This window comes from Microtus oregoni, unplaced genomic scaffold (genome assembly GCF_018167655.1).
Source record: "Microtus oregoni isolate MIOR12 unplaced genomic scaffold, Mior012 000016F_ref0000370, whole genome shotgun sequence".
NCBI classification, from domain to species: Eukaryota; Metazoa; Chordata; class Mammalia; order Rodentia; family Cricetidae; genus Microtus; species Microtus oregoni.
In genome coordinates, this window is record NW_024543075.1 from 12,362,512 (window position 1) to 12,384,497 (window position 21,986).

The 21,986-nt window shown below is 50.9% G+C and overlaps 1 protein-coding gene across 2 annotated transcripts in view; it reads right to left on the reverse strand.

Moving 5' to 3' along the window:
* Positions 1-16,097, reverse strand: part of LOC121457615 (phospholysine phosphohistidine inorganic pyrophosphate phosphatase) — an 86,048-nt gene extending 69,951 nt beyond the window's left edge. For both annotated transcript variants that reach the window (XM_041666520.1, XM_041666519.1), the window contains exons 1-2: positions 15,923-16,097; positions 147-334 (exon numbers count right to left, since the gene is read on the reverse strand). In XM_041666520.1, the coding sequence (XP_041522454.1) occupies positions 147-334; positions 15,923-16,047 (313 nt within the window). In that variant the 5' untranslated portion in view covers positions 16,048-16,097. The remainder of the gene's footprint in view (positions 1-146; positions 335-15,922) is intronic.
* Positions 16,098-21,986: the final 5,889 nt, after the last annotated feature.

Sequence of the window (21,986 nt, forward strand, 5' to 3'; positions counted from 1 at the left end):
TTACCTCTTCCCTATCCCCCAGCAGGAAGCCTCATAAGGGTCATGGAAGAAGTCAGCCTTAACCTGCATGTGTGGTTTGGCCCAAATGGGAGTAGAAGCCCTCTCCCCAGCCTCCATCACAAAAGTTAAGTCCTAGGTAGGCCTACCGTCATGGACGAGCAGGTGTGGCCGTAGGCCTCGCTCCTTCAGGATCTGGCAGGTGGCCGGGGCAGGGGCAGTCACCTCTCCTTCTGAGATGTCGAACCCCAGTCGCTGAAGCAGCCCCACCAGCTCTCTCCGGGACTTCTGGGACTCATTGGTACAGAATCTCACCTTCAATGGGGACCGCTTCAGTCTGGGGCACAAAAACACAAATCAGAGTGTGCTTGGCACTGAGGAGTGTGGCCTCCTGAGAAGAGGCCCAGAGAGGGACTTCTGCAAGAGCAACTGGTGTTCAGGATAGGATGTCACAGCTGGAAGAGACCACTTCTTGGAAAAGAGAATGCTGGCAGACCCCACCCCCAAACTCCTATGTAACTTCACATGATCTGAGCCAGCTGAGCTTCCCACCCAGCTTCTGCTCGGGACACTTCACCCCACCCCCACCTACCACATGTCACCTACTCCAGACCCACTCATCAATGTTCCATTGCCATCCACCGGGCCCAGCTGCAAGCCGTCTCCGAATGCCCACAGGTGTTTCTCCACCTCATTCCGCAGCACCTGCATCTCCCCTTGGGACCTGTCCTCCCCATGTCCGTGAGTTACTAACTCGGGATCCACACTTCTCCAACAGCGTAAGACAGAGGTACCAAGCTGAGGCTTGTCTTCTCATTAAAGTCAATAAACAGGGCCTGTCAGAAACAGGCATCAGGAATATGACAGTTCTGGGATGCAGAAATGGGAACCCCACCTTGCATAAACCCAGAATTGAGGTTCCGTACAACTGAGATGCATTGAAAGCCAAGAGCACTGTGACTCCTCCTTCAGAGTATCCTGGTGACACGTGGGTGAGTTCTTTGGGTACAAAGCCAAAAAGAAGATGTCCCAAGGGGCCCCCATGAGATGACACTCAACCCAATGCACTTGGTACTGGGCTCGGACCTGTAGGTGACTGCAGGAAAGGCCTTCCCGGCCACAGATCTGGGGCAGCATGGAGGCTGGCTGGCAGTGAGCATGAAGGATCGCAGGCAAGGCAATTTATGCCTGGCAGAAGAGGGACCATGAAGGACACAAATGGGGTAAAGGGACAATGGCTGTCTGCATAGGCAGGTGGGAGAGGCTTCATGGAGAGGCAACCCAGAGCTGAGACCTTGAGGAGAAAACACTAGCCTAAAACACCTTTACTAGGACTTCCCTTAGGCTGTCTGAGCCTGTGGCCCCTTGGTACCCATAGAAGCAGGTGGGTTTCAGGGACCGGTCAGCTCTGGGACTACCGGGGGCCACTTAGGAAGAAATCTGTAGATCTACAGCCATCGGTGCATAGACCGCATCTTCCACAGCCTAGGTGGTTCATCCCTTTCTTCTTATTTGTCTTCCCTAATCAGAGGTTTATGAATGACCAATTGCACCCAGTGGTTAATTGCCCTTCATAAAGATGGCGTTTTTATTTTTAAATTAGGCAGTTAATATATTGTAACTAATAGCATCACCTTGTATGTTATGGATGCGTCTTCACTGATTGGTGCCCAGAGTGTGTGAGTCACACCCAAGTTAATGGAGCAGTTGAGTGAAGAAGTGCAGGGGTCTCAAGGGACTAATTACTGCTAATGAATGATGATGTGACCTTCTCAGAACAGTGAGCAATCGGTGTGACAGCGAGATGGCAGGAGCCTCACAGCTGTCACTGCAAACACAACTTCTGATGAGGGCGGGAGGGAGGAGCTCATTGTCTTCTCTGAGGTACCAACAGGAATTCGTTGGAAATCAGGGCGCTCTATTTGCAACTTTATCTGTGCAGGGACAATGCGACTGGAACTGTGTATGCAGAGCCCCGCCCACCCAGGTCCTGTCCCTTTGTGATACTGACCGTGCCCCCTTACAATGCAATTACCACAGGCCCTCTGACCACCAGAGGCCAGCCCCAGGAAGTCTCTTTCTTTAAAATCATTGGAAATAATTATAGTAGTCACTATTATCATTAAAATAGTAAAGTATGGGCTGGAGAGATGGCTCAGTGGCTAAGAATACTTTCTGCTGTTACAGAGAACCCAGCACCCATGTGGCAGCTCATAACCGTATGTAACTTCAGTTCCAGGGGATCGGACGGCCTCTTCTGGCTTCTGTGGGCACATGCACACACATGGTGCACAGACAAGCACACACATAAAATTAAGAAATTAATTTAAAAAGTTTAATGCTGATAAAGTACCAATACAGCTTTCATGGAGTCTTGGCCCTGGAGAAGCACTGTCTTTGTGCTAAGTGTCCACGGCCTGAAGTTATCCTCACACCCCCAGGGCAGGTCCTCCTCATAGGCGCCCTGCTTAAGTACCAGCTAACTGAGTAAACTTACCCCCAACCCAGGAGACAAGAAGGGAAACCAGAAGAGGCCTGAGCCAGGTCATCTGGTTTGCAAGCACAAAGCCTATGGGGCCCTCAGTTACCTACTGAAGGTGTGCGCAGGCCCTTGCACAGAGGGGGAAAATTCCCCAGGACATTCAAAGGTAACACTATGCCCCAGGCAGGGCCCAGCGGTCCCAGATCCGCTCTGAGGCATCTTACTCTAGGGAGGGGTGAGACATGTGTGGGCCTGACCTGTGTGTGTACCTGGGATAAAATTGGGATGGGCAAGAAGCCACATACCAACGTGAAGGCCTGGATGGAAGACTGAACTGTGCATCACCCAGTTCCTACAATGAAGCCTTGTACTCAGAGACAAGGCCTATGAGCAGCAAATTATGATTAAATGGAATCGTAAGACAGGGGTGCTCCTATAATAGGACCGGTGTCCTCAGAGACCCTCACAGGCTAGGTATGGTGACACAGGCTTGTAACTCCAGCACTGAAGGCAAAAGCAGGAGGATTGTTGCAAGTTTGAGACCATGGTCCACAGGGCAAATTTCAGGCTTGCCTGAGATACCAAAGAAGACCCTATTCCCAAATAAACAAAAAGAACCCCAAGAGGCTTAGTGCATGCCGTCTCTCTTCTCTCCCTCGCTCTCCCATCTCCCTCAGTGCATACACAGCAAAGAGATCACGTGAACACACAGCAAAATCACTGCCACCAGAACCCAACCATACTGGCCCCTTGATCACAGACATCCAGGGCTTCTGGCACTGGGAGTAGGAAATTCACGCAGTAGAAACTGTAGCTTGGTGGTGTTTGTTATGATGACCCAGGCAGAGGGAGCTGAGGGATCCCACTGACAGCTCTCTGTGAGTGCTGGTGCCATGTGCTATACACAGATCAGGCCTTGGGAGGCCTAGAACACAGATTCCAGACCAGAGGAAAGTCCAAGAAGGCACAGCTTCCAGAAAGCTGCAGAAGGAGCCTGATGAAGGGTAGTGGCTGCAGGTCCACCCCAACACCCAGAAGCCTTGGAGGGGAATGCCCTTGGCTGGCCTGAACACCCCACTGAAATTGTGGCCAGGGTCTTAGCCACTCCTCCCCCCCCCCCCCCCCGCAAGGAGCCCTACTTCCTGTGACCCAGCTGCATCTCTGAACTGACCTTAACCTCATCCCAGCAGGCCAGGACGCTCCTCTGAGTGACAACATCGCCCTGTGCAATTACCGTGCATCAGATGAGCCGGTCCCTTACAAATCACCTCGGACTTTACACATCTGCTGGCTGTCGGGCATCTGCCAGGAGCGCTCACCCGCAAATAATGAAAGCCCTCTCATTGCTGCTCTGCGGCAGGTAAAGTGTTAGGACAATTATTGGACATCCTGAGTGACCTTGGGATAGCGCAGACCTGCCCTCTCCAGCTTGCCAAGGGTCGAGAGGCTGGAGAGTCATGAGCACCTCTCAGAGGGACCAGAAAGGGAGACTGGGCAGGGGTAGGAGCTTGCCAGGGAAAGAACAGCCTGGGTCACTCCCAATGGGTCCCCTCTTTTCCCTCAAGCCCTTGTTGCCTTTATCTGCCCGGAGGTCCTCTCGCTGTCCATGCCTTTGCCTTCATCATCCCTTGGAGCTGAATCCTACCCTCCCTCAAGGCCAGGTCCACATGGTCCTCCCTCCAAAAGCTTGATCCTACCCTGTTCACACAGAGGCCAGCCTCCTCTAGCTGTGCTTTGTGAGCTACCAAGGCCTCCTCCTCCTGCTGCTCTGCCAACTCTGGGCTCCTGGAGACCAGATGTGTGATTTCAGGCCATCGCGTCCTGTGCTTCAACAGGTGTCACAGCAACAGACAGGGCAGAGGAGCCCTGGGGACAGACAGGTCCAGTGTCTAGAGCCTTGGGCAACTGGGAGGAAATAAGGGATTGTGGGAAAGTCAGAGTCCCCAAAACCAAAAGATGTCATGGAGACGACAAGAAACTCCTGAACAGGGCCATCAAAGGGATTAAAGTATATGTTTACAGGCGAAATGTCCATGAAGTGACCTCAAACTGGGGAAATGGCAGCTCAAAGGCTCACTGGAGTCCAAGATGGACAGGAAGTGACCAGCACATTCCTGCAGAGCGGTGCTTTGGAAGCCTGCTAGCTTCTTGCCAGAAACGAATGTGAGACAGTCTCCAAATCAGGCACTGCTGATGCTTTCCTGGGAGTGACCTAAGTGACCCAGCTTCCAAACTGAATCCAAGGCCCACCTGGTACCAGAGAAGCTCACGTGGCAGAGATTGGGAAGGCCTTCGCCTCGTCTGTCTTCCACCGCTATAACCAGCAGTCCTACCGGGACCTTGCCTAGGGTGGGGAGGTGGGCCCGACATACTGTTGAAGAGGGCAGCAGGCCAGCGGAGTACAAGGGCTGGTTTCCTAGAGGGATGGATGAGCCAATCACTTTTGTGTTGGTGTGACAAAAGTCTGGGTAAAGCAACTTGAGAGAGGAAGGGTTTACTCTGGCTCACAGCTCAAGGGTACAGTACACCGCAGTGGGGAAGGCGTGGCGGGGTACAGTCCGTCACGGTGGGGAAGGCGTGGCGGGGTACAGTCCACCGCGGTGGGGAAGGCGTGGTGGGGTACAGTCCGTCAGGGTGGGGAAGGCGTGGCGGGGTACAGTCCACCGCAGTGGGGAAGGCGTGGCGGGGTACAGTCCGTCAGGGTGGGGAAGGCGTGGCGGGGTACAGTCCACCACAGTGGGGAAGGCATTGCGAGGTACAGTCCATCACGGTGGGGAAGGCATGGCGGGGTACAGTCCGTCACAGTGGGGAAGGCGTGGCAGGGTACAGTCCACCACGGTGGGGAAGGCATTGCAGGGTACAGTCCACCACGGTGAGGAAGGCGTGGCGGGGTACAGTCCATCACAGTGGGGAAGGCATTGCGAGGTACAGTCCATCACGGTGGGGAAGGCGTGGCGGGGTACAGTCCACCATGGTGGGGAAGGCGTGGTGGGGTACAGTCCACCACAGTGGGGAAGGTGTGGTGGGGTACAGCCCATCATGGTGGGGAAGGCGTAGTGGGGTACAGTCCACAGGTGGAGAAGGCATGGCGGGGTGCAGTCAGTCACGGTGGGGAAGGCGTGGCGGGGTGCAGTCAGTCACGGTGGGGAAGGCGTGGCGGCAGGAGCCAATTGGTCACAATTGTCTTGACAGTCAGGAAGCAGAGAGAGATAAATGCTGCTGCTCAGGTAGCTTTCTCCCTTTTATTCAGCCCGGGACCCCAGCCAATAGAATGGTGTCACCCACATGTAGGGCAGTTCTTCCCATCTCCATCACCCAATTTAGAAAATCTCCCCCAGACATACCCAGAGATGTGTCTTCAAGGTATTTCTAGATCCTGTCCAGCTAACATGCGATAGAAACCATCACAAGGGAAGAGTAGTATAGTAGCTTTGGTGTTGTTTGAAAATGAATTACAGGCAGCTCCCCAGGTCCTCAGCAGCCAAAGGGTAAAAGGATGGTTTTGGGTTTTGGTTTGGCTTAGTTTCTTGAGACAACATAAGTCAGGATGGCCTTAACTTAAATTAAAAAAAATATAAGCCTCTTGCCTCAGCATCCCAAGTGCTGGAATCAGTCATGCATGGTAGTGGCAGGGCTGGCTCCTGACACACTTTTGTTCTTGTCTGTTTGTTGATAAACAGGGTCCCGAGCCCAGGTGGGCTTCAAACTCAATGAGTAGGCAAGGATGACCTTGAGCTCCTGATTCCCCAATTTCCTCCCAAGCCGGGAATCTAAGCCACCCCATTTCAGGGCTGTCACTCAGAAGGCTTTCTAGTGCTGCATGCTGGAGACACTATCCAGACTGGTACAGAGCAGCCGCGAACTCCCAGAATGCCTCACTCACTGACATCAGCACAAGACCCTGAATGGTGGAAGGCACCAGACACAGCACCACCAAAAGCTTGGCTGGACTCCTTCCTTCTCCTTCTCCTCACTCAGCAGATGGCTATCTGCTGGCCTGCCCAGGCCTCCCCAAGCTCCAAGGACAAAGTTGGGCAGTAGCACCTGTGTGGTCAGAGTCCACACTCTGGGCAGAGAGCAGAGCAGCAGCGTGGCGGTCAGGCGATGACTCCTCTTGGTGAAGGCCAGTAGGCCAAATGCATTCAGGGAGGTCATGTGACTTGGGCAGACCTCTAGCCAGGGCCCTTACAAAACACATAGCACGCCTTCCCTGGGCTGGTACCCACCTTACCTGCCCTCAGAACATCTAACCACTGTGTTCTCTGTGACGTGCTTGAACTCAGATCACAGGGACACGCCAAGGCCAGAACATCGATCTCATAGCAATTGACAAACACTTGAGTCAAGTATATGAGACTCGGTAACCGGAGAAACCCTGGTGACCCTGACCCAAGTAGATCACACAGAGGGGACACTGAGGCAGATGAAGTGTGCTGGGGATATCCATGGGGCACAAGTCCCACTCTCCAGACCTGCAAGCTCAGCTGGCGGGCACTCATCCCCAAGCACTGGCGGCCTTGAGCAAGCCAGACTGTTCAGGGCCAAGCGTCCCAAAGGTATGGTGGAAGCCAGGCTCAGAACGTAGGCACACTTCCCTATGTGTTCTGCAGGTTGTTGCCTAAGCCTTTCAAACCCCAGGTTCCTCATTTCAGCAAGGCACTCACAACAGCTACCAGATAGGGCTGTTGATTCTGGGAAGTGTGAGGCAAATTTACAAATACTCAACAGTAAGAGACAGCGATGACTGGGCCTGGGCATCTCGGCCTTTCAGGCAGGTGCTGTCCAATAGGAAGGCAGGGCTTAGTCAATGAAGCAGGACCAGGGGGAGGGAGTTCTAATGGGGAGAAGAAGCTTCAAGACTTGATAGGTGTCCTCAAGTCTGGAGGACCAGAGAGACACACCCCTTCCACAACTACTGGCAGCACCCGGTAACTGGCTTTACTTACATGTGCATCCCATGACCATCTGAGAGAGGAGGGTCCCACTCACAGATGGGGACCTGCAGGAGGATGCTGAGAGACCTCCTAGGGCAAAGCCAGGACAGCAGCCCTTCCTAGTTGGCTTTAACTGTGAATAGGAACCAAGTTCTATAACTGAAAGATGCTGCACTTCAGGGAAGCGACCCCTCGTCCGTTCTCCACCTGACAGCATACCATCCATGGGGTGCCTACGGTTACGTCAAACGTTGATGACAGAGAAAATCCCTCACCTAATTCTTATGCCTCACCACACAGTATTCCAGGCAGAAAACTGAGGCATAGAAAGGCTAAGGAACCTGGCCTAAGCCTGCATCCCAGCTGTGGTGCAGAGCTGGGATTGGAAACGCAGGCTTTCATCCCCTGGCTCTGACACCTATCACTTCTTTGGTGACAGGTAAAAGGTGGCACCTGCTGGGTGTGGCCATCAGACCCCATCCCTTCTTGTGAGATATGTAAGTCTCACCATCTCCCTCAGATTCCTCCTCTATATGCTGGTTGGCGTCTTTACTGTTCTCAAGGGTATGAGAAGCCACCCTACCCCTCTCATAACCCTGAGCAGTGCCTGAGAACTTCTCCATCCATGGCTTCCAAAGTGAGCCTCACAGGTTACTGTGCCACACTAAAGGAAAACAGTAACCCTGCTCCACCGCACCCACACAGGCTGCCTTGACTTCTAGGGATGCCCCTGCCCACCTGAGATCACAACCCAGACAACAAATCTTACTGCTGAAGGCAGAGCTGTGGTTACAGCCTCCCTCCACCAAGCTCAAGTTCATGAATCAATTATGACACCAGTCAGGATGGACTAGGGTTGTTGTATTTATTCTGTACTTTATTTGTTGGCTTTTCAACAGAGTTTCTCTGTGTAACAGTCCTGGCTGTTCTGGAACTCACAGAGATCCTCCTGCCTCTGGCTCCTGAGTGCTGGATTAAAGGCATGCGCCATCACTGCTTGGCCTATTTTGTCTTTGAAAAGATGGCATAATAGTCTGGCACAGGGGTGAACACACAGAATCCCAACCTCTAGGGCAATGGTTCGCAACCTGGGGATCACGAACCCTTTGGTATATTATTATTCCTAACAGCAGAAAAATCACAGGTATGAAATAGCAACGACATAATTTTATGGTAGGAGTCAACACAATGTGAGGAACTGTATCAAAGGGTGGCAGCATTAGGGAGGCTGAGAACTGTGCTGAACAGTGCTCTGAGGAGACAGGAGCACGGGAATACTCTTGAGCCCAGCAGTTCCGGTTTCCCTATGTTCTGGGCAACATAGGAAAATCGTTAGCTCAAAAAAAAAGAAAGAAAGGAAGGAAGGAAGGAAGGAAGGAAAGAAAAACAAAGAAAAACAAACAAATAAGGGAAGATGAGCTGGCTCAGACATCAGGAAGTTTGCTGCCAAGAGTGGTTACCTGAATTTGATCCCTAGGACTCATACGGTGGAAAGAGAACTGATTCCTGCAAGTTACCATCTCACTTCTGCTTGTGGGCCACACACACACACACACACACACACACACGCACAATGTAAAATAAATAAAACCATAAAATCATTTTTAAAAAGGTATTCTAATGGTCAAGCGGTGGTAGTACTCACCTTTAACTCCAGCAGAGGCAGGAGGGTCTCTGAGTTCAAGGACAGCCTGGTTTACAGAGTGAGTTCCAGGACAGGCAGATCTACACAGACAAACCCTGTCTCAAATCCCCACCCTCCCTCACAAAAAAATTGTTCTGAGGGCAATAAAGAGTTAAAATCCTCACTCTTTGGTTGAACACAGAGTTGGGAGGACAGGGCAAAGCAGTGCAATGTGATAGACAGTGTGCAGTGTGATGGGCAGTGTGCAGTGTGATGGGCAGTGCGCAGTGTGGTGGGCAGTGTGCAGTGTGATGGGCAGTGCGCAGTGTGGTGGGCAGTGTGCAGTGTGATGGGCAGTGCGCAGTGTGGTGGGCAGTGCGCAGTGTGGTGGGCAGTGGGCAGTGTGGTGTGCAGTGTGATAGACAGTGTGCAGTGTGATGGGCAGTGTGCAGTGTGATGGGCAGTGTGCAGTGTGATGGGCAGTGTGCAGTGTGGTGGGCAGTGTGCAGTGTGATAGACAGTGTGCAGTGTGATGGGCAGTGTGCAGTGTGATGGGCAGTGCGCAGTGTGATGGGCAGTGTGCAGTGTGGTGGGCAGTGTGCAGTGTGGTGGGCAGTGTGCAGTGTGCAGTGTGATAGACAGTGTGCAGTGTGATGGGCAGTGTGCAGTGTGATGGGCAGTGTGCAGTGTGATAGACAGTGTGCAGTGTGATGGGCAGTGTGCAGTGTGATGGGCAGTGCGCAGTGTGGTGGGCAGTGCGCAGTGTGGTGGGCAGTGAGCAGTGTGGTGGGCAGTGCGCAGTGTGGTGGGCAGTACCCAGTGTGATGGGCAGTGCGCAGTGTGGTGGGCAGTACCCAGTGTGATGGGCAGTGCGCAGTGTGGTGGGCAGTGTGGTGGGCAGTGCGCAGTGTGGTGGGCAGTGCGCAGTGTGATGGGCAGTGCGCAGTGTGGTGGGCAGTGCGCAGTGTGGTGGGCAGTGCGCAGTGTGGTGGGCAGTGCGCAGTGTGGTGGGCAGTGTGCAGTGTGATGGGCAGTGCGCAGTGTGGTGGGCAGTGCGCAGTGTGATGAGGGCAGTACCCAGTGTGATGGGCAGTGCAGTGTGGTGGGCAGTGCGCAGTGTGATGGCAGTGTACAGTGTGATGGGCAGTGTGCAGTGTGATGGGCATCTGTCCTGGGGGCTGCAAAGATCAGGAGAAGGAGTGGGCTATATCACAAAACCTCTTTGCTTTGGGGGAACACAAAAGCAAGGGGCTGGAAGACCCATGGGGTCAATCTGAGGCAGTTATTGGGACAGGCTGATGACAGAGGCCTTCAACTTTTCTCTGAATTAAGGGCTGGCAGGAACATTTACAAAAGGAAGTCATCTATGTTATGAAACTTCAAGTGTTGACATTACAAAACAGAAAACCCAGAACCCAGGATAAAGAGCAGGCTGCTCTGGGCCATGCCCTCCCCAACCATGGCTCATCTCAGGACAGGAAAGGGCCATGTATAGGAGCTCAGTCAATACCAACAGCACTGACCCAAGATCAGAGCAGAGACCCCTTGCCCAAGGCCTGTGGGAGCCTTCCCCAGCTGACTCCCTGGCTAGCCTGGCCCACAGGTGGGACTGAGAGGAAGCGCTTGGCCTGGGTTACCGTCTGCATTATTATGGCCACTCCTAGGAACTGTGCCTCGTGGCTAGATGCTGTAAAGGCAGCTGAGCTCTGAGGAGGTCCGAGGACCAGCCAGATTTCAGAGCTGCCCTGGCCCAATCACATGCTGCTGCACCAAGACTGTCAGTATAGCATCTGGATTTCCCTAGGGTCCCCGATATTTCTGTTCCCCCTCAGGATCGAGAGGGGCCATCTGGAAGTCTGGCTCACCATTCTGGGTGGGAATTGCTTTATGAGACTGCCCTGGGCTGAGGCCGAGCCTGCTTCCTTCCGCCGGCTCCCAAAAGGCCAGCGTGGGCTAGGCTGGCCCGGCAGATGTGCTTTAGTGGCCTTCCACAGGATGCAGTAAATGCGCATCACCTTTCACATGCAGATGCCTCGGGGGCCTTCGCCAGGGCCTGCCCAGCCACCAGGGCCTTTGTGCGGCCGCCCCTGCTGTGCCCAGCCTGCCTCTGAATGCTTCCCCTCAGGGAGCCCGATCTGACCACAAATGGGCTCCAATAAAGGCCTGCTGGAGGGACCCAGGCGGGTTACAGATGGCCACACCCGCCCACAAGTCCTACAGCAGTCAGTGGGCCCCACCCAGCAGCTTGCAGGACTAAGTGGGTAGCAGGGGTTGGGGTCCATCGGGGGAGACACCGCATGGGAAGGGCAAAGCTGCCCCCTCCTTCCATATGGGATGTTCTTAGGTTCACCTCTGTCGATCTCAACTCAATGCCCATGGGACCTGTAAGGCCCATGAGCACCTGCAGCCCTGGACCTCTTCACAGTCCAGGCTTTCTCTACTTAGCACACGAGCCTGCCTAGGGCAAGTCGGTCTCCTGGCACTGCCACGCTGGCTCCGCCAGGGCCCTGGTTTCTAGACACCTGACTCGCCATCATAAACTCTCCAGGTCTAGAGCAGGGTTCCCGGCACACCGCAGGCGTCCAACAAATGTTTGCCTGGTGTGTGGGTGGATGTTCGCCGGCTGTGTGGGTGGATGCGCTCAGTCATCCGTCTTTAATAAGAACTCAGCCTCGCTTCCTGCTTTTCAAGCCCTCAGCCCTCATTCTGGAAAGGGCTCATTGGGCAGAATTGAAAGTGAGGCAGGGCAGGGAGTCCCTGCCCGGCTCCTGACAGGCCCCCTTCACGTGAGGCTTCTTACTATAGTTGGTCCCATTTTCAAAGTAAGTTGACCTTCTTCCTGTGCTTTCTGTCCCCCCATAAGTGGGAACTTTCTAGATAGTGTAAAAAACAAACAAACAAACAACAACAACAAAAGGCTTACAACAGGACACCCAGACAGAATAATGGGAGACAGTGAGCCATCCCCTACTAGGCTTTAAAATTTAAGATGCTGCCTTGGAGCCTCTGTGCCGGGAAGCTGCCAGGGAAGTGCGTTCCCCCAGGTCCCATCCCGCCCCCATCACACTTGTCCCTTGCCACAGTGGGTCTCACCCCAGGAACTTCCTTTGAACTCCTGCAGAACTTCAAAGGGAGCACTGTACTTCAAGGGGGGGTCACAGAGGGAAAGGTGGAAAATGCTGCCAAGGCCACACAAGCCAGCTGGATGCCCAGCTGTGTACCCTGGCAAGCTGCACCCATCTGTGAAGGGTTCTGGGAGAGGCCAGTGTTGGCTCTGCTACCCAGAGAGGAAAATCCCCAGAAAACTTCAAAAGCAGGTGTGTTTTAACAGAGGGCAAAAATCTCTTACTCCTAAGCTTCTGCACCTGTCACAGAGGAGGGAGGGCCTGTGGGGCTGCCCTAGGCCTGAGCAGGAAGGGTTGGCCTTATAGAGGCCAGGGCTGCTTGGAAGACTGCTCAGCAAAAACCCACAGAAGAAATGAGGTAAGAAAAGGAACGTCAGTCATGAGAGAGCCAAAGGTGGACCAGGCACAGATTTAGGGACTTGGTCCAGTAGCAAGGAAGCCAGGGAGTTCAGAGACTGTCAGTCATTTGGGTTCCTTGTCCCCTCAACAAGAATAGTCCCACAGGCTTCTGGAAAGAAGGCTCGCCTAGCCTGACATAGTGCTGTCCAAGAAAAGGGTACAAAGACAGTCGGTGATGGGAAGGATACTGGCAGACTCTGTAGGTTCTGAGGCTTATGACTGACTGGTCCCAGGAAGGCTTTGCTAAGATGAGCTTTAAGGGCTCAGTGATTAAGAGCACTTGTTGCTCTTGCAGAGGACCAGGGTTCAGTTCCCAGCATCCACATCGTGGCTCAGTTCCCAACACCCACCTAGTGGCTCACAGCCCATCCATAACCCCAGTTCCAGGGGATGCCCTCCTTCTGACCTCTACAGGCACTAAGCACACATGTGCACAGACATACATGCCAGCAAACACTCATACACATAAAATAAATAAATCTTTTATAAAAAAGAATTAAAGGAGCTGGATAGGTGCCTCAGTAGTTTAGTAAGAGCACTGGCTGCTCTTCCAGAGGACTTGGGTTCAATTCCCAGCACCCACAGGGCAGCTCACAACAGTCTGTAACTCCAGTTCCAGGGTCCCTGCCACCCTCAAACAGATACACATGCAGGCAACACACTCATGCACATAAATAAAAGTGTAAAGAGATTTGTTTTGACCCCTGCAGGCTTGCATAGCAGGGGTGACTCCGGCATGGTGATACTGACATGTAGCAGCCTGTAACAACGGTCCTAAAACACACCAAAGGCTGTGGAGCTGGCAGAGGTGGCGACCACTTGTCAAACACATTCCTGCCTTGTAATTCAGTTACTCCACTCTGACACTCCCACATCCCATGGATGCACACCCTGTAGGAACACAGTCACATGGTCCCCAAAATACCAGCTGCAATAACCCAAATGGGAAAGATAGGGGTGCACAAATGTGTCCTCATTTGTGGAGGTCTGAAAATGAATGCCGCCCCCCCCCCCCAACAAGCCCATATATTGGAGTGCTTGGTTCCCAGTCAGTGGAACTGTTTAGGAAGGAGCAGGAGATGTGGCTTTGTTGGAGGAGGCGTGTCATGGGGGTGGGCCTTTGTGCCCGCGCTATTCCCAGGTAGTTCTCTCTGCCTCATACTTGTGGATCACAGGTAAGCTCTCAGCTTCTGCTCCAGCACCAGGTCTGCCCACCTGCCTGCCTGCTGCCATGTTCCCCATGATTGATGGTCATAGAGTCACCCTCTGAAACCATAAGCAATCCCCCAGTTAATTGTGTTCCTTTATAAGTTGCCTTGGTCATGGTGTCTCTTCACAGTAGAACAGTAAGTCATCACTCCCTAGAACCAAGCTTAGTAACACAATCAAACCATCCACAAACCACCGTCCACAACTACAGCAAATCTCTCGCGAGTGATAGCAGGCGAAAGGGACAGTCATAAATGGGAAACACACTCTGTGATGTCTTGACTGCAGAAGTCACGTGACTAGCTGCCTCCTCAAGGCCCTGCTGCCATGACTCTCCTTCACTTCATCTTCTTTCTGGCCCCACAATATCCAGATTCACAAGCAAAATTAACCTACGGGATTAGAGGGCAAAGCAGTGCTTGCCCTGGGCTGGGGAGTGTAGAGGGAGTTTTCTGAGATGCTGGTTACACAAGAGAGTGAAATGAATTGGGAGTTACATGCACAATATGAATACTTTCTAGATGCAGAATTTACACCAGGCAATGCATGCCTGCAGGCCAGAAGAGGGTACCAGATCCCATGAGGGATGGTTGTGAGTCACCATGTGGTTGCTGGAAATTGAACTCTGGATCTTTGGAAGATCAGTCAGTGCTCTTAACCGCTGAGCCCTCTCTCCAGCCCCTTAATTTGTGTTTCTAATGTGGCCAGGTAGGAGGTCTTTCATATGCTTAGGAGGTCACTGTTGGTTTTTGCCCTGGTGAATGATTATGTCATTGGTCCTTACTCCAGCTGATTTTTTTATTTATATATTCTGAGACTCTCTTGCCAAAGGAAATCTCATTTTCATTGTACTTATTTGTACACGTGTACAAGTTCATGTGTGTGTGTACATGTTTGTGACAGGGGTAAACTCAACTGTCAACTTGATGAGATCTAGAATCATCCAGGAGACAGCATCTGGGCATGTCTGTGGGTAGACTATCTCCATTTGTTACTTAAAGTGGGAAGACTTACCCACTGTGGGTGGCACTATTTCTTGGCTTGTATACCTTAAGAACAGGTAAACCGAGACCTCTGCCCACACTGAGGTCGCAGGTGCTTCCTAGGAGCAGATGTCCTTCTCAAGTCCCTTTGACTTTGCTACAAAACACAGCTGGAGTCCTTGTCACCTCACCAATGCTATCCACCCTCCTCTGTCTACACACACACACACACACACACACACACACAGAGAGGGGGGGGGGGAGAGGGGAGAAGGGAGAGGGGAGAGGGGAGAGGGGAGAGAGGTAGGGGAGGGCCTCTTGGGATCAAAGGATTTACTTAACTACCAGTAAATAAATAATCCAAGTTAGGTCAGGGCATCCCAGCTAGTGATTCTGGGAGACTGAGTGCTAGCTAAACAACAAGCCCCTTCCAACTCTCCATCAACATTACGTAGAGCTGGCTAGGGACACCAAAGGCAAATAGCTCAGACTTAATGTCAAGTGTGGTCCCTGGCAGGCAGGGTCCTGCATGGGCAGGCTTGAAGAACCAGATGCTTTCTCCTCCTCAAATCAAAATCAATCCAAAAGAATTAGATGGCTAGCCACATATGAGATTTAAAGTTTTCAAAGGTAAAAGAAACAGGTGGAACATTTAAAATAGTTTACCTAGCCTAGTATATTAAAAATGGTCATTTAAACATGTAAGCAACATAATGAAATACTTTAAAATAACTTTTCCGTTTATTTCTTTTTAGAGTGGAGCACTATGTGGAGGTCAGATAAAAGGCAACTTGCAGCTGTCACTTCTTTTCTTCCACCATGTGGGTCCCAGGGATTGAATTCAGGTTGTCACAATAGTGAATGCCTTTATCCATGGAGCCATCTCATTGGCCTAATACATATTGCAATATCCTACACTTTTGGAATCTGTATTTTACTTGCAGGTTAACCAAGTTCAACCGTTCACCTGCTTCCAAAGCAAAACTACAACCCTTGGAAACCTAGCAGCGCCAACCCAAACTTCACCACCTGGCTCCTAGCCAGCATGAAGGGCGGGGCCAGTGCACGAGGAGGCGGGGCCAGCGTGAACGCCCCGCCCCCGGCAGCCAGAGAAGTCCGACACCCGACACCCACCCCCCCCCCCACCCCCCCGCGTTGAGCCCACTAACCTCGCCACCGCCTCCACAGATCCCGCAATGGCGGCTCCGCCGCCTGCGCCGCTGTCGTACAGCACGCCGGAGATGTCAAGCAGTACTCCCCGCACGCCCGCCAGCCGCTCGGCCCACACGGCCATCGGGTCCCGCTGTACACCCTGGACGGCGCTGCTGTCGCCCGTACCCCGCGGCCACGCCTTCCACGCGGTGTTGGCTGGGAAATGTAGTCCACAGCTGGGCGGGCCGGGCACAAACCCGGAACCACGTGTGTCCGCCTGGCGCTTGGCTGCATTCCTTCTCCGAGGCTGGAATCTACAGGGCATAGCAGAAAAACTGAGAACACGTCCCTCGGAACGCCTCCCTAAGAGTCGGGGCGAGGCAAATTGAAATGAAAAGTAAAACCGTACGGGAGGGATGGGTCTCACCTGTAATCCAAGCAGGACTGAGAGTGTGAGACTAGGGCCAGCAAGATGCCACTGGGGTCAAAATGCTTGACAGGAAGCCTAACAACTTGAGTTCGATTCCCGGAACCCATATGACAGAAGGAGGAAACCGATGCCTGCACACTGTACCCAGAGCACCGTGAGTGCATGCACACACTCATATTAATTAAATAATTGAATTTTTAAGTCTTGAAGACCAGCCTTAATGCAATACTGAGATTTTGTCTCAAAATTGAGAGAAGGGGAGACCTTGCAAGCAGTTATATAGTTGGCACAATCCCGCTCCTTGGAAACTCTAAAGGAACAGGTGCAAACATGATGACCGCAGTGTAAATGATAATGCCAAGACAAACTGAAAGAAAAGTACTGTAGGGACACAGAACAGATATCAGGGATGCTGGAAGAAATGTGTTGTTGAAAAGAAAGACCAGCTGGGTGGTGGTGGCACACACCTTTAATCTCAGCACTCAGGAGGCAGAAACAAGCAGATGGATCTCTCTGAGTTTGAGACCAGCCTGGTCTAAGGAGCAAGTTCCAGGACAGCCAGGGAAACTCTGTCTTGAAATACCGAGAGAGAGAGAGAGAGAGAGAGAGAGAGAGAGAGAGAGAGAGGATGAAGAAAGGCTAGGCAACAACCTTGGAAAACTCTTCTGTTCTAACATTATATGAAAAACAAAAGTCCAAAAGTTGCATGCATACAACAGCCTAGCAAAGATGAAGACCATAGTAACAGGGGTGGGGAGAAAAGGAGAATGACAGTGTGTTAAATCAGCAAAAATTTCTAATGAATTCTAACCCTTCATTTAATGTTATATTATGTTTGTCACAAACACTGGTATAAAAAGAGAAGGGTTTTCTGGACTGCCCCTGTGAAGTAATAACATTGAAACAAGGAAATGACTTCTTCTATTTAAGAAATTTGAGCCTGAAAGGAGGGGAACCACATTCTGCTTCCATTCCAGGCTCTTGTTTCCCAGAAAGCATGAAAAATTCATCAGAATATTAAAACTTTTTCGAAAAATGTTATTTATGTGTTTGGGTGTTTTGTCTGCATGGGTATCTTGTGCCTGCAGAGGCCAGAAGAGGGCGTCAGATCTCCTGAAACTGGAGTTACAGACAACGGTGACCTGCCATAGTGAGACTTGAACCACGATCTTCTGAGTGACCACCCAGTGCTCTTAACCACTGAGCCATCTCTCCAGCCCCACAGAGTGATGGAACTTTAACCCATTTCAGTGAGTTGTGCATTATTCTTTTGATGGGTTCACTGGAGGATCTGTTTGCAAGAGAAAGGTGTAGTGCCTACCCTGAAGGGGTTTGCTATGCCAGAGACTAGATTATACTATAGAGAGAGACGAGAGAAGCCACTGCAGCTAGAGAGGATGTGTTCACACCAGGCAAGAAGGAGCTTACAGATTTGAGGCTGAGAGGGTGGAAGCTGAAGAACCAGGCTACATAGCCATGAGTCGTACCGCTATTAGAAGTGGCTACATTCCCTGCTCTTGTGATAGTCCTATTCCATTGCCTGTTTGTAAGATGCTATGGACCTAATAGAACAGTCCCTGCCTCAGCTGAAGCAGAAGAATCAAATACTTTCAACCCTGCCTTCCTGTGCTTGCCGCTCTACTGCCAACACATCAAGACTGGACGTCACCCAGTCTTGTCTGTAAGGGAGACTGTCTTTCTAGACTGCAGGGTAGGAGCTGAGTGCCTCCTACTAAAGAATCTACCAGAAGCCTCTACTCCATGTAGTGGGTTCTTGTGGTGCAAAGTAGCCTAAGATGTTATCTTTATCTTCAGAGATCAAGATGGTCAGAGGATAAAACAATGCCTTTGGGACAGCTGGGCTGATGACAATGAGCGACAGAGATACAGCCAAGAGGATGGGCGCTGTGGGCCATGGGTGACAGCAATATAGCTTCTGAGCACACTGGAGGTCTGACGTGGACCTCGAAAGAATGTCTGATTCTAGATTCATGCTCAGGAGGATAAAGGGTACCTCTACTACCTCTGCCAGTGATGAGTGTGTCTGCGCAGTTCTGTCCTCTCAGCTAGCTCTGTGTGGGACCTGGACAAAGTGTGGGACCTGGACAAAACACTGTCACTCTGTAGGTAAACAGGAAAATGGAGAAAGGTCAGTGAGCCCTTGAAATTTCTACATATTGATACATTAGCTTATATGCCAAAAAAGGGGCTTTTGCAGGTGTGGTTGTACCCACGACAGTGTGGGGAGATTAGCCTGGCTGACAGAGTGGGCCCACAGAATCACAAATGTTATCATTGGAGAAAGGAAAGGACAGGGGAGTTAGAAGCAAAGGCGATAGGCCAACAGCAATGTGTGTGTGTGTGTGTGTGTGTGTGTGTGCGTTCGTGCTACAGTGCCAACCTTGAATAAGAAGGGGACATGGACAAGGGAAATAGGAGGCCCCTGGAAATTTAAAAAGACAAAATGGATGTCCCTAAATCCTCTACAAGGAAAGCAGCTCTGCTGATACCTTGGTTTAAGGATTTCTAATATCTAGACTTGTGTCAAATACAAAAACCTGTCATCTGAAGCCACTGAATGTACATCGTTGCAAAAGAGGTAGGGAATGGATCCAGCGATCCATGTCTGGCATAGCAGCCCAGACCTGATTGATAGCAAGTCTCCAAATATTATCCATTTGATCCAAAATTCCAAGAACTTTGAATATAATGGGCAAAGGGCATTGCCTAACTTAGAGTCACATCTGGCTGTGTGCAATACCCAGACCAGGTTAGTTTTTCTCACGTGCAGAGAGCCAGAAGAAAAGCAATGTTAGCCAGTATAGCATCCTCCAGTAGCAGCAGGCAGCAGGCTGCTCCATCCTTCTCCATCAGCACCTGCACCTCCAGCAGGAGGTTTGACCCTCACACTCTCAGGATGCCTGCTGCACTCCCAGGGTGGCTTCTGCATTTCAGACAGAGAGGGTGGGGAAGAGGAAACAAAGGCTTCCCTAGGCTCCTAGCCCCCAAAGACTGCTTTTGCACCTTTTGGGTCAGATTCCACTGGTCCAGCCACACTGGAGTATATAGGGATACATACTCCACCAGCATGCTGCTTAGGGCTTAGTTCTTTTCCAATAACAAATCTGCAGTCATGGCTGAATTTCAGCTCACATATGAATCCTTCAATTCTTGGATTACTATAGCGGGTGTATGTATAATCCTATCAGGTTTACTCATGCTAGCCAGGGCTCTGGTTAGCCAGTGACAGGAAGCAAATTCCTGCAGCTTAAATTTCAAAGGCATTCATTGACCTTCCAGCAATTAATGGAAAACTTTGTCCATATCAGCTCCAGGGAACAGAGTGCCACATCAACCACCCAGTGAAGAATCTTTTCTCAACTTGGTCTGACAGTTCCAGAAAGAACTCTGACTCTTGGGTCAGGGCCTCTCACTCCCTATATTCAGAGAAAAGTGGAACTTTGAAAATTCGGGCTGACTCATGTGTTCTCCAGGGCTGAAGGAAAGAGCATTTGTATTCAACTCCACCGCGGGTGTGTGGAATCAGGGATACTGGGCTTTGACTCTGCAGGGTTCCCGATACGTTTGTGTTTTGAGGTGCTGTTTGGGGGTGTTGTGAAACTTTAGGAGGGTTGGGTTGAGTTGGCACAAGTAAGTCACTTGGGATGGGTCTCTGAAGGTTATACTCAGCCCTTGCCCTCTATTTCCCTGGTCACCAGTGACGTGAATAGCCGTAATACACACTTCTAACATGAAGGCTTTGCCATGCCTCCCTTCCCACAACACACTGAGACCCTCTGAAAATGTGAGCCAAAAAAAAACCAAAAAACAAAACAAAACCAAAACCAACCTTTTCCTCAAATTGTTCCAGGCTGGTGCTGGGATTGTGGGGGTGCATATGTAACTACTACAGCAAGGAGCAGAACTACCATGGCAAGGGGAAGAAGGGAGCAACCATGTACAGGCAGACATACCAGGCACCACTACCCACAGGACCCTTTGGTTTTTTTGTTTGGTTTGGTTTGGTTTTTTGTTTTTGGAGGCAGGGTCTCTCTGTTTAACAGCCCTGGCTGTCCTGGAACTCACTGTAAAAAACTGAAAAATCAGGCTGTTTAGGACAGCCTCCACATGTGACTTGAATATCTCCCAATATGACAGCCGTAGTAAACAGAATGTCTCCAGAGCATTCTGTGAGAAACAAGGCAGAAGCTCCAGAATTCTTGTGACCTAGTTTGGTCACTTCAGCCTTTTGGAATTGCTTACACAGACACACTGGGGACTCAGGTCAGGCATGCTGAGCCCTGGGCACATTCAGGGTGATCTTTGTAGAGCAGATTCCACAACCTCTTTCTGCCAGAAACACTATACTGAGTTAAATTCTTTCTGCGGCTCCTGTGTGGTTTGGTTTTGTAAGACCAGGGTTGCCTCATGTGGACGACTCGCCTAGAAGAACGGGTTGCTCTATCGAGGTATGGCAATTGACCAGTCTTGGATCTCTTATAAACCCACTTCCATACCAAAAAAGTACTAGGTTCTGGTTTTAGCTTCAACCCGAACTATTCTTTTTTCTTCTTAAAACAATATCTAGCTGAGCAGGGGTGGTGCACACCTTTTATCCCGGCACTTGAGAGGCAGAGACAGGCAGATCTCTGAGTTTGAGGCCAGCCTGGTCTACAAAGAGACTTCCAGGACAGCCAGGGCTAGACAGAAAAACCCTGTCCCAGAAAATAAATAAATAAATATTTTATTTTACAAGAATTAGTGTTTTGACTACACTGTGTGTGCAGAGCCCTTGGAGGTCACAAGAGGCATTGGATCCCCAGGAACTGGAGTTACAGACTGTTGTGAGCTGTCCTGTGGGAACTGGGAACTGAACCTGTATCCTCTGCAAGAGCAGCAAGTGCTCTTAATGACTGAGCCATTTCTCCAGTCTCATTTATTTTTTTTCCTAAAAATAAATAAAAAATAATTAAATTGATTTTTTAATTTTATGTGTATGAGTGTTTCCCTGCATGTATGTGTTTGTACCACATGTGTGCAGTGCTCGAGGAGTCCAGGCAAGGGAGTTGTATACCTGTGAACTGGAGTTATGGATGGTTGTGAACCATTATCTGGGTCCTGAGGATCCTTGAGATCCTTGGCAAGAGCAGCAAGTGCTCTTAACCACTGGCCCATCTCTCCGCCTCCCAAGCTACCCTAGCACCACCTCTTAAAGTGTGGTCTTCCAGCTCATTTTCAGCCTACTGCGAAGCACTGGAGTTGTGTTTATGGGCTACCATTTACTCCTTTTGACTCTTCAACCTACTGAAGACCGGTGCTGGGGAACAGTCTTTGTAAATAGCATCCCCCTCATTGTTAATAAAGAGCTGATTGGCCGATAGCTGGGCAGGAAGAGATTGGGAGAGATAGCTGACCCAGAATGCTAGGAGGAAGAAGGGCAGAGTCTGGAATCAGGAGATGAAGGTGCCTTGCTAATAAAGGTGCCGCCATGTGGCGGAGTGTAAATAAGGAATATGGGTTAACTTAAAAATGTAAGAGTTAGTTAGTAACAAGCCTGAACTATCAGCCAAGTTTTTGTAATTAATAGTAAGACTCTGAGTGGTTATTTGGGAAACAGCTGCCCAGACACAGAAAAACTCCGCCTTTAATCC